Source organism: Arvicanthis niloticus, chromosome 17, assembly GCF_011762505.2.
Source record: "Arvicanthis niloticus isolate mArvNil1 chromosome 17, mArvNil1.pat.X, whole genome shotgun sequence".
NCBI classification, from domain to species: Eukaryota; Metazoa; Chordata; class Mammalia; order Rodentia; family Muridae; genus Arvicanthis; species Arvicanthis niloticus.
In genome coordinates, this window is record NC_047674.1 from 17,273,065 (window position 1) to 17,286,038 (window position 12,974).

At 46.5% G+C, this 12,974-nt stretch overlaps 1 protein-coding gene across 3 annotated transcripts in view; it reads right to left on the reverse strand.

Moving 5' to 3' along the window:
* Dgkd (diacylglycerol kinase delta) overlaps window positions 1-8,627 on the reverse strand; it is a 90,378-nt gene extending 81,751 nt beyond the window's left edge. For all 3 annotated transcript variants that reach the window (XM_076914841.1, XM_076914842.1, XM_034521721.2), the window contains exon 1: window positions 8,447-8,627. In XM_076914841.1, the coding sequence (XP_076770956.1) occupies window positions 8,447-8,602 (156 nt within the window). In that variant the 5' untranslated portion in view covers window positions 8,603-8,627. The remainder of the gene's footprint in view (window positions 1-8,446) is intronic.
* Window positions 8,628-12,974: the final 4,347 nt, after the last annotated feature.

Sequence of the window (12,974 nt, forward strand, 5' to 3'; positions counted from 1 at the left end):
AGCCTAATCCACTGTCACACTTGTCTCAAGGCTGGGATAAACCACCCCTATAGCTGCCACATGGTGATCTGAGGCTGGGTGGAGAGGAGAGAAAGGCTTAATCCAGACTAGTATACAGGGTTGGAGGTGATCAGAGCAAACTCCCCAAGCTGGTCCTTATTCACTCTGAGGCATGGACCTCAGAAAAGTCATCAACCTCCTCTTCCCCAACACCCGTACCAAGCCAGCAGAGTCCTCTCTTACCTACCCCTCTCCCTCTTCCCCTCCTCCCCCCACTCTCAAACCCAGCTAACTCCATCCACCCTGTCGCAGGCTGCCATTATCCCTACCCTGGGGATTGGCAGCATCCTCTCAAGCAACCATAACACAGCTGGGCCATTTTGTTAATTTGGATCCTATTATCAGATTTCTTACTCATTTATCAGTATAATGCCTTTATATAAGATAACTTTAGTCTTTGCCTATTTATTGGATATTAAAGCTAATACATCAATTTTTTTGGTTAGTCTTTGCATTACTTTCTCCATTCCTTTATTTTCAATCACTTTACACCTGTGTTTTAAATGTGTCACTTTAAATAAATAGCTTAGATTAATTTAGTTTACATACTCTCTCTTAGCTGGAACTTAAATCCACTGACAGTTATGTGGTGCTGGACTCAGACCCAGGACTCCACATGTGCTAGGCAAGAGAGTACTTCCTCTGCTTCTGTGCTGTGTTCCTCCTGCTCACATTCAACACAAGCTCATGGACACCCTGGGACTAGACTGTTTGCTTTCTTTTTTGCCCCATCTGTTCAGTATCCCTTTTTCTCTCTTTTCCTGCCTTCTTTCCTAGAGTTTATTCTATCACTTTCCAGTCCTTGACTTACACACAGCATCAAACAGTGCATGGCTATTTTAGAGCTACTACACAGATTAGGATGCACATCCTTAGCTACTTTAACATTCTATACCTTTTTTTTTTTAAAGAACAGTTTTATAGCTTACCTTTCTGACTTTCATGACATCATTGTGTTTAATTCTATATGATTTTTAAACCAAAAGTCAGAGTTAATACCCACAACCAAGAACCACCGCTCTTTTCACACCCTACACATTGCTCTTTATCCCTTTCAACAATTCTAACCTTTCACTTGAGATCATTTCCTTTTAGATGAAGCAAACAAACAAGCAATCCTTAAACGTTTCCTTCTTCAAAACACTGTTTACTTGGGTGCATAGTACTTGGAGCTAGCTCATTGCTTCAAAAAGAATCCTTTGATTCAGCTTCTTCCAGTACTTAAACTTCAACTGACTTCTGGGTCCTGTGGGGTTTTGTTAAGAATGCTGCTATTAACCTGTCACTCACTCTCCAAAGAGGTTTCTCTCTAACACTGATTTCTGATCACTACAGTTTTCACCACTGTATATGAAGTGCCCTGTGTGTGCCTTTCATGTGGACAGTGCCTTCTGTTGGCTACAGGATAGTCTCAACAGTTATCCTTTCAAGTTCTGTTTTTGCTCAAGTCTGTCTCCTTTCATGCAGTCAAACACAAGTCAGACCGTCTTCAGATGTTTCTCTTTTTAAAATTATATTTATACGCCTATTTTTAATTCTATTTATATATTTATTTGGAGTGGGGAAAGCTAATGCTGTGATATGCATGTGGAGGTTAGAGGACAACTTTCTGGAACTAGTTCTTTTCTTTCACAACATGGGGCTTGGGTACTGGATTCAGATCACTGGGCTTGGTGGCAAGCTCCTTTTCCCTTTTAGCTATCTCACCAGCCCCAGATATTTCCATTCTTCATGTCCTCAGGCTTCCTGTGGCTACTTCCTTTGTACTACAGTTTTACGTGTGTCTACTCTTCCATTGATGGCTTAGTTTTGTTTAATACAATCTTCAGTCTTAGAATCTGCATGCGGTTCTTGTGTATAATTTCAGGTTATCTGCCAAAATTCTTTTGGTCTTTTAACTGCTTGAACATAACAAGTATAAGTGTTTTAAAGGCAATGTCCATCTGCCTTGATAGCTGGTTGCCTGTTGTTTTGGACTTAAGATTTAGTTTGTTTAAAATGTGCACTCACATCTGTACAGGTTTGTGCACATGAGTGCAGGTGCCCACAATCCCTGGAGCTGGACTTACAGACAGTTGAAGCTGCCCAACATGGGTGTTAGGAACTGAGTCTTCTCCGAGAACAGAATGTGTTCTTAACTGCTGAGCTATCTCTCTAGCCTATGATTGTTGGTTTTATCTCAGTAGCCTTGCCTCCCTGTGTGTAACCTTTTTACTGTGTGTTTAAAAACTGACTTGTGCATATCCTGGAGGTGCTTTTCTGGGAAACCTCAGACCCTGGCACTCTAGCATGGCTGACTTCATGGGACTATGATGGTTTCAAACAGGCCTCCCATGGTGTTATTTTTGCATCACAATATTCCTTACAAGTGGCTTTTGAGGGTCCTAACCTAAATGGGAGAGCCCATCCAGGACTCCTGCCTTTTGGCCAAGCCTGACACTTCAGTCCTCCAGAGGCACTCCACAACAAAGGTCAGCCCCCCAGCCTCTTCTAGGGTCAGCCCTGCTATGCCCTGTGCTAACAACCTGGACCTCTGGAATGAAGCCCGATACAAGGCTAAAAAGATGGGAAATGTATTGTCACAGTGCAGAAAGCCAGGTCTGAAATGAGGGGTCAGTAGAGCCACCTCTCTTCTGCTGGTTCCACCAGCAATTCCAAGCATGACTCCTCTAACTCCCTAGGCACTGTAGAGTTTATGGCTGTGACAGTACCCAGCTGTTTTGTTTTGTTTCCCAATTATTTATTTGTTTGTTTAAGGGGGTGCATGTGTGGAAGTCAAAGAACAATACAAGAATTGGTTTTTTTGCTTCAACCTTTAGGTAGGCTCTAGAGATCAAACAGGTTGCCAGGCTTACACAGCAAGTGCTTTATTTGCTTGAGCCATCTTGCTGGCCACAGTACCCAGCTGTTTATACATTACTTTTTCCTTTTGAGTCTTTGGGTCCAAAGTTCCTCTTATAAAGACACCAGATATAAGAGTTCACCCTGAATTCAAGATCCTTAGCTAACTGCAAAGATTCTATAAGGTCATGCCTGAGGTTTGAGCCAGATCAGATTTGAGGAAGACACTATGCCCACCACAGACCCCAGTCCTAATTCCGAAGGCAAATGCAATTCCAATGTCACATTTACATTCATAAGGTCATGGTCCTCTCCAGATCCTAGCCAGTATCTCACATCAGACACTGCCACTTAGCACTGCACTCACCAATGTGGCTCATCAGTCTCTCAGCTCCCCTCTGATCTCTCTTCTCACACTTTGCCAAGGTCACTTCCTCAAGCAGTCCTTGGCAGCTCTCCCTGTGTTCAGGTGAGTCTCATCCTGGTGTCTTCTCAAAGCACTCTGGCCTCATTAACATCACCTCTTCTTGTTAACCTCATGGCTGTCCTACTGGCTATTATTTCCTGGGTTTGAACTTTGATGAAGATTCCATTGATGGGAGGCAGTCTCTTCATCTAGAGGTAACTGGTCTTGTAGGGAGAGGACCCCTATATATGTGACATTATAAGAGTAAATTCTGTGGAAAATTTGAACATTTATAGGGACTGGAAGTGTAGTTCAATGGTACAGCACTTGTCTAGTCCACATTCTGGATTCATCTCTTAGCACAGGAAAAAGAAAAAGAAGGGGGAAAATTCTTATACCGCTTCACACCTACTAGATCAGCTATGATAAAAAAGATGGTGAATATGAGCAAGGATGCAGAGACCTGGAGCCTCCTCACACACTGCAGCCACTCATGAGACAGCCCAGCAGTTCCTCAAAATGTTAAATGGTGTTTCCATAAAGCTTCTAGGTATATACATACCTAAGAGAAATAAAGACATGTCTATAGAAACACGTACACAAATACTCACAGGAGTGTTATTAGAAAGGCCAAAAGGCAGAAGTAACCCCAATATCCATTAACTGATACATGTATAAAATGAAGCCTATTTCTACTCCAGAATACTAACAAAAAGAATGTGGTACTGACACGCAATATAACTTGGAGGAATCCTGAAAACAAGTAAGTCCAATGATACAGTACATATGTGAGCACTCCAATGGAACTTGTCACTGTACATGCTAATAACTTTTTTTAAATTAAAATATGCTTAATGAAAGAAATAACACAAAATTAAATGGCTCCAGTTCTAAAAACTAATCAGCACGGGCAAGCATAGAGACAGAAATTACATGAGTGGCCTTGCAGTGGTGGCACACGCCTTTAATCCCAGCACTTGGGAGGCAGAGGCAGGTGGATTTCTGAGTTCAAGGCCAGCCTGGTCTACAGAGTGAGTTCCAGGACAGCCAGGGCTACACAGAGAAACCCTGTCTAAAAAAAAAAAAAAGAGAGAGAGAGAGAGAGAGAGAGAGAGAAGAGAAGAGAAGAGAAGAGAAGAGAAGAGAAGAGAAGAGAAGAGAAAAGAAAAGAAAAAGAAATTACATGATTAGTTGCCTAGGTTAAGGGAGCTGAGAGGAACCAGTGATGAGAAAGTTCTAAAATTGGCTGTGGTGATGCTTGCACAACTGTGAACATGCCAAAAGCCATCCAAATATACAGTCTTTGTTTTGTTTTCTAAAACCAGATCCTGTTAATATAACCCAGGATATTCCATACTCTCCTGCCTCAGCCTCCAGACCACCTGGGATTACAAATGCCATTATGCCCAGGTAAACTATTGCTTACATGAGGAAATAAAATGACACGAGAATTATAGTCCCTTTTTTCTTTTCTTTTACTTGTTGAGACAAGGCCTTTACCCCAGGGTAGTTTCCAAAGGCGATCCTAAACTCCTTTTTCTGCTCCTATCTCGAGCTGCGGTTACAGGCACGCTCCATCACACTGGCTTCACACATGCTAGGGAGGCACACTACCCACTGAACTACTTTCCTAGTCAAAGTTGTGCTTCATAAACCTGAGCTTTTCAAGTCTTTTAAAACTTGTAGGCTGGGGATATAGCTCAGCTGGTAGATAATTTATCTAGCATTGAGGCCCTGAATTCAACTGTCAGGACTGCAAAAACTAGGAGTGGTGGGGCATGTAGCATATACTCAGGAGGTAGGAAGTTCAAGGTCATCCTCAGCTGCATAGCAAATTCAAGGCTAGCCTGGACTACATGAAACCATCTCCCTTCAAACAGTAAAATAAAAAAATAAAACTTGATCCCTTTACTTACTTTCTGTTACTTTTCATTTCACAAAGGAAAAAAATGCTTTTTACATTTGAAATAAAAAATGTAAACATTTCTTCCGGGTGTAGTGGCTCATGACTTTTATCCCAATACTTGGGAGGTAGAGGCAGGTAGATCTCTGAGTTTGAGAGCTGCCTGGTTTATAAAATGAGTTCCAGGATAGTTGTGGCTACACAGAGAAACCCTGTCTCAAAAAAGCAAACTAAAAAAGAAAAAAAGAAATACAAACATCTCTATACTCAAATCCAAAAAAAAAAAAAGTTAACTTGTAAAAAACTTATAACAAAATACAATCTTAAATCATAGCTTCAAAGAGTTACACTGCACTTTTCTCAGATTTCAAAATACACTCCAAAGTGCTAACGCACTTACTGCTCAGCGCATTAGCTGTTTCTCTTTCTACCCTAACTATGTCATTATTGTGTACTGTCATCAGAAAACACAAATGAAGCCATGTGTTTGCTGGAGGCAGTTTCAACTGCAAAGAATTCAAACAAGGGGGGAAAAAGACACCAATCAAACATGTCATAAATGTCCATCCCAAATCTACTACATTTAATTTTCAGGGGACCTTAGAGGAAAACTTTCAGAACTCCTTGTGACCAGAAGTACATGGAGCTTGGTGAGGTTTCTCTCTACAGGACCACCCTAGAGTCTTGCTTCTCAACGCATGCTTCCTGGACAGCAGCAGAAACTTTGGGAGCCTGTTAAAAATATACTTTCTAAGGCCCCACCCAGTCCTCCTCAACCAGCATCAGGGACTTAATAGTATCCCCAGGGGATGTATCTGCACACTAAAATCTAAGGACCACTACCAATTCTCTCCTAAATCAAGATGCCCAAAGGTTACAGTAGATTAATGTTTTTGAAAACCTGCCATACATACAACTCTGATCCTGGGTCAGTTGCACTCTGATCCATCCTCTGTTCTCTGTGTTTCAAACTGCAGAGGAGGTGACCCTTACAGGCAGGGTGCCTAGGCAGAAAAGGATTAGTATATAAGCAGCAGCAGCTCTGCCCTCCCAGAGCTCTGACAGATGGGTCTCCTCTGTCCTGGTTTCTGGAGGAACCCACTGCCCCTGGAGTCTGATGTGGTCTTCTCCTTCTGACCTTAGTCCTTCCACTCTGGTAGCAGCGGCTTCCTGCTATTGCCTCATCTCTAAATTGCCTCACTGCCTGCAGCTTCCTCTCTGTTCTTCAGCACCCGTGTCACAGCACCCCTGCACTAAGCTCCTCTGGTCAAACAGTAAGAGTGGGTTCTGATCACACCATTTGGAATTCTGCATTATATGCCACACACATATTACCAGGAAATTTTGTCAATGGCCTCTCGGCTACGAAAGGGAGTTACTGCACACAGTAAACTTCTTATTTCCCACATCTTAACAAGCTTTAGCAACCCAGAAGAAAATCAGCCTTAAGCTATCTGTACAGCAGATGTGAATGTAGTCTGAAGGCAAAGCCTCGGGGAGTATTTTTAAACACCACAACATCACTCCCCCCACCAACCAGAACAGCTGGTATAGCAGCTATTGTTTTCATTCAGAGGAAAGGCAGAGAGACATCTCCTGACCAATAAAATTCCGGACTCAATGCAAACTCGGAGGAGTCCACCTTCCCCACGGTGATCTTGGCCTTCACTCATCATTCCCCTCAGTCACAGGATCTGATCTGCCTCACACCACTACCTATCTTAAAGACCAAGCACTAGGAAAGGGCATTCCCATTAGTGTCAATGCTCCTTAAAGGTGTTCCTGGGGCACATCTGCTCATCACTCCCCATGCTTAGAATGACTTTCCATAGTGCTCTCTTGCAGGCTGGTCCTTCACATCTGGCCCTGACTGACCTTTCCTGCTTCTTCCACTCAACCTGAACTATTGACCATTTCCCAGTGTGCATAAACTTTCAGACACAATGTCAAATATTCCACAGCATTTACTATAACATAGCATGAGGGGTTCTCTCCCTACTTGACCTGGAACCCTTAGATGAAGAAACTGCCTCTGGGAAAGCCTCATCTAGGTTCAAATCTAGACCTGTGTTTTACTACTTCTGCCACCCTGGGCAAGTCACATAAACTGCACCACTTCGCTTTCCAACCCATAAGAGAGCAAAAGAGGATCCTGGGGACTCACTGGGTTATCACCAACTCTAAATAAATTAATCCAAGTGAAGTGCTCAAAGCTAGCCCAAGAGAAATGGAAGACTCATTACATACAACTGCTCTATCATCCCTGGGACTGTTACTGTTATAGCTAGAATAACACAAGTGTTAGGTAGGTCCCGTGTGCTGAACGACTCCTGGGTAACACGTCAGCACCTAAGTGATACCCCAACCCCCAACCCCGGGCAAGTAACAGAGGCTGACAGATGATAAAGCAAGAAATGGCTCTTCCAGTAAAGGGTAACTAACCGGCCTCGGAGGAAAAGCGCACTGCAGCAGGATGAGCAAGCCCGTGCCAGCCGGAACTGCCAGGGCTGCCCCACGGTGGCAACCTGCTCTCCACCACCTGTCCAGCCACCTGCCTGAGGAAGCCCTTCCAACGAGGAGGGCTCACCTCAACAAGAAAGCATACGCAGTTTTCAAGAGGAACCAGAAAGGGAAAGCAAAGGGTACAACTTTATTCCTAGGGAAAGACAACAAAAAGGCATGTGTCTCTCTGCACTACATCCCGAGCGGCTGGAGTTCTCCACGGAGAGAGTTCTGTGCCCAGCGGGTGAGGAGTCCCGGCTTTCCCAAGGAGGGAGGAGGGTGGAAGGGAAGGAGGGAGGGAGGCAGAAGCGGCCACTACACAAGCATCCTTCCCTTTCTGGACATAGGGGTGAGGACCCCGCAGCGGGGTGGGCACTGGAGGGTGAGCCTAACACAGGTAAGTGCGGCAAGCAGCAGCCGGGGCTCAGCCGTACAGACCCCCAGGCCTCGGGGAGCACGCGCCTGCGGCCCCCGCAGCGGTCCCCGCAGCGGCCCCAGCAGTACGCCGGGCCTCAGTTTCCTCAGCGGAGGCACCCACCTGCACCCAGTCCCCGCAGACCCGGCCCCGCGGCCCGGTCCCCGCGGCCCGTTAAGCCGCGGCGCGTTCGGCCCCGTAGCAGCGACCACAGGACCTCAGGCCCGGCAGGGCCTGGGCGGCCGCTCGCACACGGTCACGGGCCTCGGCAGGGACCGCGGCGTGAGGGGCGCGCTCCCGGCCGACGCCGCGGGCTCACCTTCTGCCGGATCTGACCCGACGTGGACACCTTACGGATAAGCTTCTGCGGGGAGCCCGGCTCAGCCTCAGGTTCGCTGTCGGATGACTCCTCAGGCGGCGGCGGCGGAGGTGGCTGAGGCGGACCCGGCGGAGGGGCGCCCGCCGCCGCCGCCATGCTGCCGGGCCAGCGCGCGCGCCGCGGGGGGGCGGGGCGGGGCGGGGATGGGATGGGCCCAGTGTCTGGGGCGGAGCCTGGGCGGGGCGGGGCCTAGAGGTTGCCGCCCCACCCCACCGCACCCCCATAGGCAGTGGGCGCAGACACAGGCTTGCCTGGCCCTTGATGGGTTGTTTCTGCCTGACCCATCTTTTTCCTACTGATGTCTTCTGTCGTTTTCTTCTTGGGACACAATTTCTGCTTACTGTCTCTAAGTACACTTTTTTTTTTTCAATCACACCGAGTGTAAGTGACCTCTAGGAGGCCGCTGGACTATGTTGATGAAACAGTTTGCAGAGTGGATGCGTGCGTGCGTCTAAGTACACACGAAGGGAGAGAAGACAGAACTTCTTTTAGGGAGAGATGGAGAAAGTAAGCGGACTTGCCCATAACCAAGGAACCGTGTTTTAGGCAGAGGCCAGATATGTGCAAAGGCGGGGGGTGGGGGGGGGGGAAGGAAGGAAGCTGGGGTTTAGAGGGAGGAAAATGGGAATAGGACAGGAACCCGAGAGCTGTGGGATCAAGTGAGACTTTGAGGACCACATTAGGAATTGGCCTTTTCTGCTGAGGCCTGAGGGCAGCAAGAAACCCGGTTGGGAAGGGGGGAGAAGGAAGAGGGAGGGAGGTAGATAAGCTGAGCCTGGCCGGGTCACAAAGCAAGGACCTATGAAGTATTAAGGCAAGTAGCCACTCTGAATTACTGGGTGGAGCTGAGAGTTAGAGAAGGGAACTGAGATTCAGAAGGGGGTAATGGGGTACTAGAAAGACAGAGCAGCTCTACACTGAGCCAAAGGAGGACTCTGTGCGGTTAGAAAAGGAGTGGCTTCTGTTTGGGATGGTTTTCTGGCATATTGAGATGGAAAAGGACTTGGTGCCAACCAGGAGAATGTGCTGCCCTCCTACTGTGCCCTGCTGTAAGGGGCAAGTCAACAGAGGACTGCCTAGCTATCCCCTCACCCTCCTTTCAGAGGTTGCTGCTAGAGACCAGGGGCCTCTGCCTTGCCCACCAGTCAGCAAGCTTTGGACCTCGATACACTGGACAACTCTTTCTAGAGGCAATACAAGTCAGATAACACCAGGAACCACCAGCAGTTCCTCATCTGGCACAAAGATGAGGCCAGGATAGTGGCCTCCCAGCCAGCACAGAGGATGACCAGGCCCAATGTTGTGGAAAAGATCTGAGACCCCTGGGTGAACTAGGACACTCCACCTGTGCTGTAGCCACTGGCTATATACAAGTACTTATATTTAAATTCCTTTTAACTAGCACTAGTCTTAAGCCTAGGCTAAAGAATGACATTTAAAAAAAAAAAAAAAAAACAAGCTGGGCAGTGGTGGCTCATGCCTTTAATCTCAACACTCAGGAGGCAGAGGCAGGCAGATCCCTTGAGTTCGAGGCCAGACTGGTCTACAGAGTCAGTTCTAGGACAGCCAGGGCTACACAGGGCTACCCTGTCTCAGAAAACAAAAACAAAATTTTAGTTCCTCGGTGACACTAGTCACATTTGCAGCACTGAATAGTCACATATGGCTTGACAGCTACCGTAGTGTATGTACTTCTAGAACAGACACGTTCTATAGCATTTGATAGTGACAATTGCCCATACAGAACAACTGTGCATGCAAGATGAATTGCAGCCCTCACCCACACCCCCACAGAACCAATAGGAAACAGAGCCCCTGACATGGAAGTCTCAGGTATCACTCCCCTGAGTATGCCAGGGAGGCAGGATGTGAACTCAGACCAACTGATTTCCTCTGTCTGGGTACTGCAGGGTTGGTCTCCCAGGAAGCCAAGGCCTGAGGGAAATTCTTAAGAGGAGCATAGGCAGAAAAGGCAGTATGTGGCTGAAGGAAGTTTCCCATAAGTCAGTACTCAAGTCTTGACCTCAAGGCCCTCAGAACGGGACTGTATTTGTAGAGCAAGTCTTTAAAGGGTTAATTGTGGGGCCAGTGAGATGGCTTAGCAAGGAAAGGTGCTCACTGTCAAGGACAATGATGAGCTCAATCCCTGCAACTCATATGGTGGAAATAAAAACAAAACAAAAACAACCACAAATTGTCCTCTGAAGCACACACATGTGCATGGTACACACGCCCATTCACATGCACGAAATAAAATTTCAATTGTAAAAAGTATTTAAGGAAAAAAAAAAAGGGCAGTATATAAAAAGAAAAACAGGAAGCTCTGATGACAAAGGCATGGTGAGCCAGCCCCGAGGGTGTGAGAACTGGAGAGCTGGCCCAGCTCCTCACAGGCTGCAGCATATGGGCAAGTGGGCCCTGCGCCTTCATTGGGCAGCAGAGTGGATTGGGTGCCCTAGCTAGAGCAGTGCTGGAGAGCCCGCCCCGTTGGCGTGGATAAGAGAGAGCAGGTGGCAGGCTGACCAGCTCAGCTACCAGCCAGGCCCAGATCCAGGGTTCTGAATTGTGCCACCCCCAAATCTATATCATCTACAAATGATTGGGACGAGTGAAAGCGCTAGTCCTGCTGTTCCAAAGCTGCAAGATCACCATGACACAAGGCAACAACCGGATAACCAGGAGGAGGATCCAGTATTGATGGTATCACAGAAGCCAAAGATCTTGAACCAGACCCATAGTGACTCATTGCAATGAACATTTGCAAGTGAACAAGTGTGGACAGAGGTACATACCCTGGAACACACTGTGACATACTCCAGCTTTCCACAATGAGATGTTTTCTATGCTTTGATTTTCTTTGTTTGTACTTGTTTTATTGGGGGTTTGGGGCAGTTGCAAGGTCAAAGGGCTATATATAAGGGTTCAGGGACCGGGAGATGAGCGGGACTGGGGTGCAAAATGTGAAACTCACAAAGAATAAAAATTTAAAAATAAATAAATAAAAAGGAAACTATATTTAAAAAAAAAAAGAAATAAAAACAAACAAAGGAAAGTATGTTAAGATGAGGTCATTAATGCCAGACGGGAAGCTGAGGCAAGAGAGTCACAAATTTGAGATCATCCTGGACTATTAGCTAGACCCTATCCCAACCGAAAGAGGGAAGATAAAGAGGAGGAGAAGGAAAACAGAGCACCTCAAGTGCCTGGATTGAGAATTATACCCTGGATTAAAACCCGGTTAGAGGCAAGGAAGACATTAAAAAGAACTTGGAACCACTCTAGGCAATGCTGGCCGAGCTAGCTCCGAGGTGACAGATAGTCTCTCAGAGATAAGGATGATGAACTGGAGACAAAGCAGAAGGGAAAAAATGACCAGCTGCTCATAGTGCAAAAGGGAAGTGAGAATCTGGATGCCCTTCCGTGGGGGGCTTTCTGGGGACCAGCGCCATCAGCAAAAGCACCAAGACCTAAGGAAGAAATAAACAGGTTTGGCTTGAGGTGCCAGGTATGTTTACTGCTAGAAACTCAGGCTACATCTGAACTCTGGAGTTTATGGTTTTTGGAAGCCAGGGCTATGGGTAAGAACCATGACAGCAATGGCAGTTAGCAGGGAGAAACAGTTAGAAATATGGGAGGATGGAAGATATCTGCAACTAGGAAAAGGACCTGGAGATTTTCACAGCCAAAGAGCCTAAGGAGACAGGGCGACTCTCTGTCACATGGATCCCAGACATGATCTTGGAACAGGAAAGGGCCACTGGGTAAGGAAATCCGAAGAGAGTATGTGTTTAGTTTAATAAGAAGGTGTCAATGCCACTTCACTGGGTGCAGCCACTGCACTGCACACAGTACTGCACTGATGTAAGATATTAATAATAGAGGAAACGGTGTGAGTTCTTCAGTGCTCAGCTTTCTGTAAACCTAAAACTATTTGAAATAAAATGTGTGCCAGGCAGTGGTGGTGCACGCCTTTAACCCCAGCACTTAGGAGGCAGAGGCAGGTGGATTTCTGAGTTCGAGGCCAGCCTGGTCTACAGAGTGAGTTCCAGGACAGCCAGCCTTACACAGAGAAACCCTGTCTCAAAAAGAAAAAGAAAAAAAACAGAGTGAAATAAAATGTGCTTAGGAGAAGAGTATTCAGCTTGAAAAGGAGAACATTAGGCTCTGAAGACAGAGACCTAACTTGGACATAATTTTTTTTGACACATGAAGAAAGCCCTTTTATTTCCTGGTAAATGCACAGTGTGGTTCCCTTGGAGATCTCAGGAAGAGCTGAGCCATCAACTCCCCCAAGACCGGCTGGCTAGGAAGAACACATTCCCTCCGGTGCCTCTCTCCCTGAGTGAGTCACACAATGAATCATGTCTAATGATGTGCTGCCGTGCCCTGAGCTTACCCCACCTGGAGGGCACACCAAGGTGGCAATAATAACACACCTCACATCCAACCTCATCCGTCTCAGTGACAT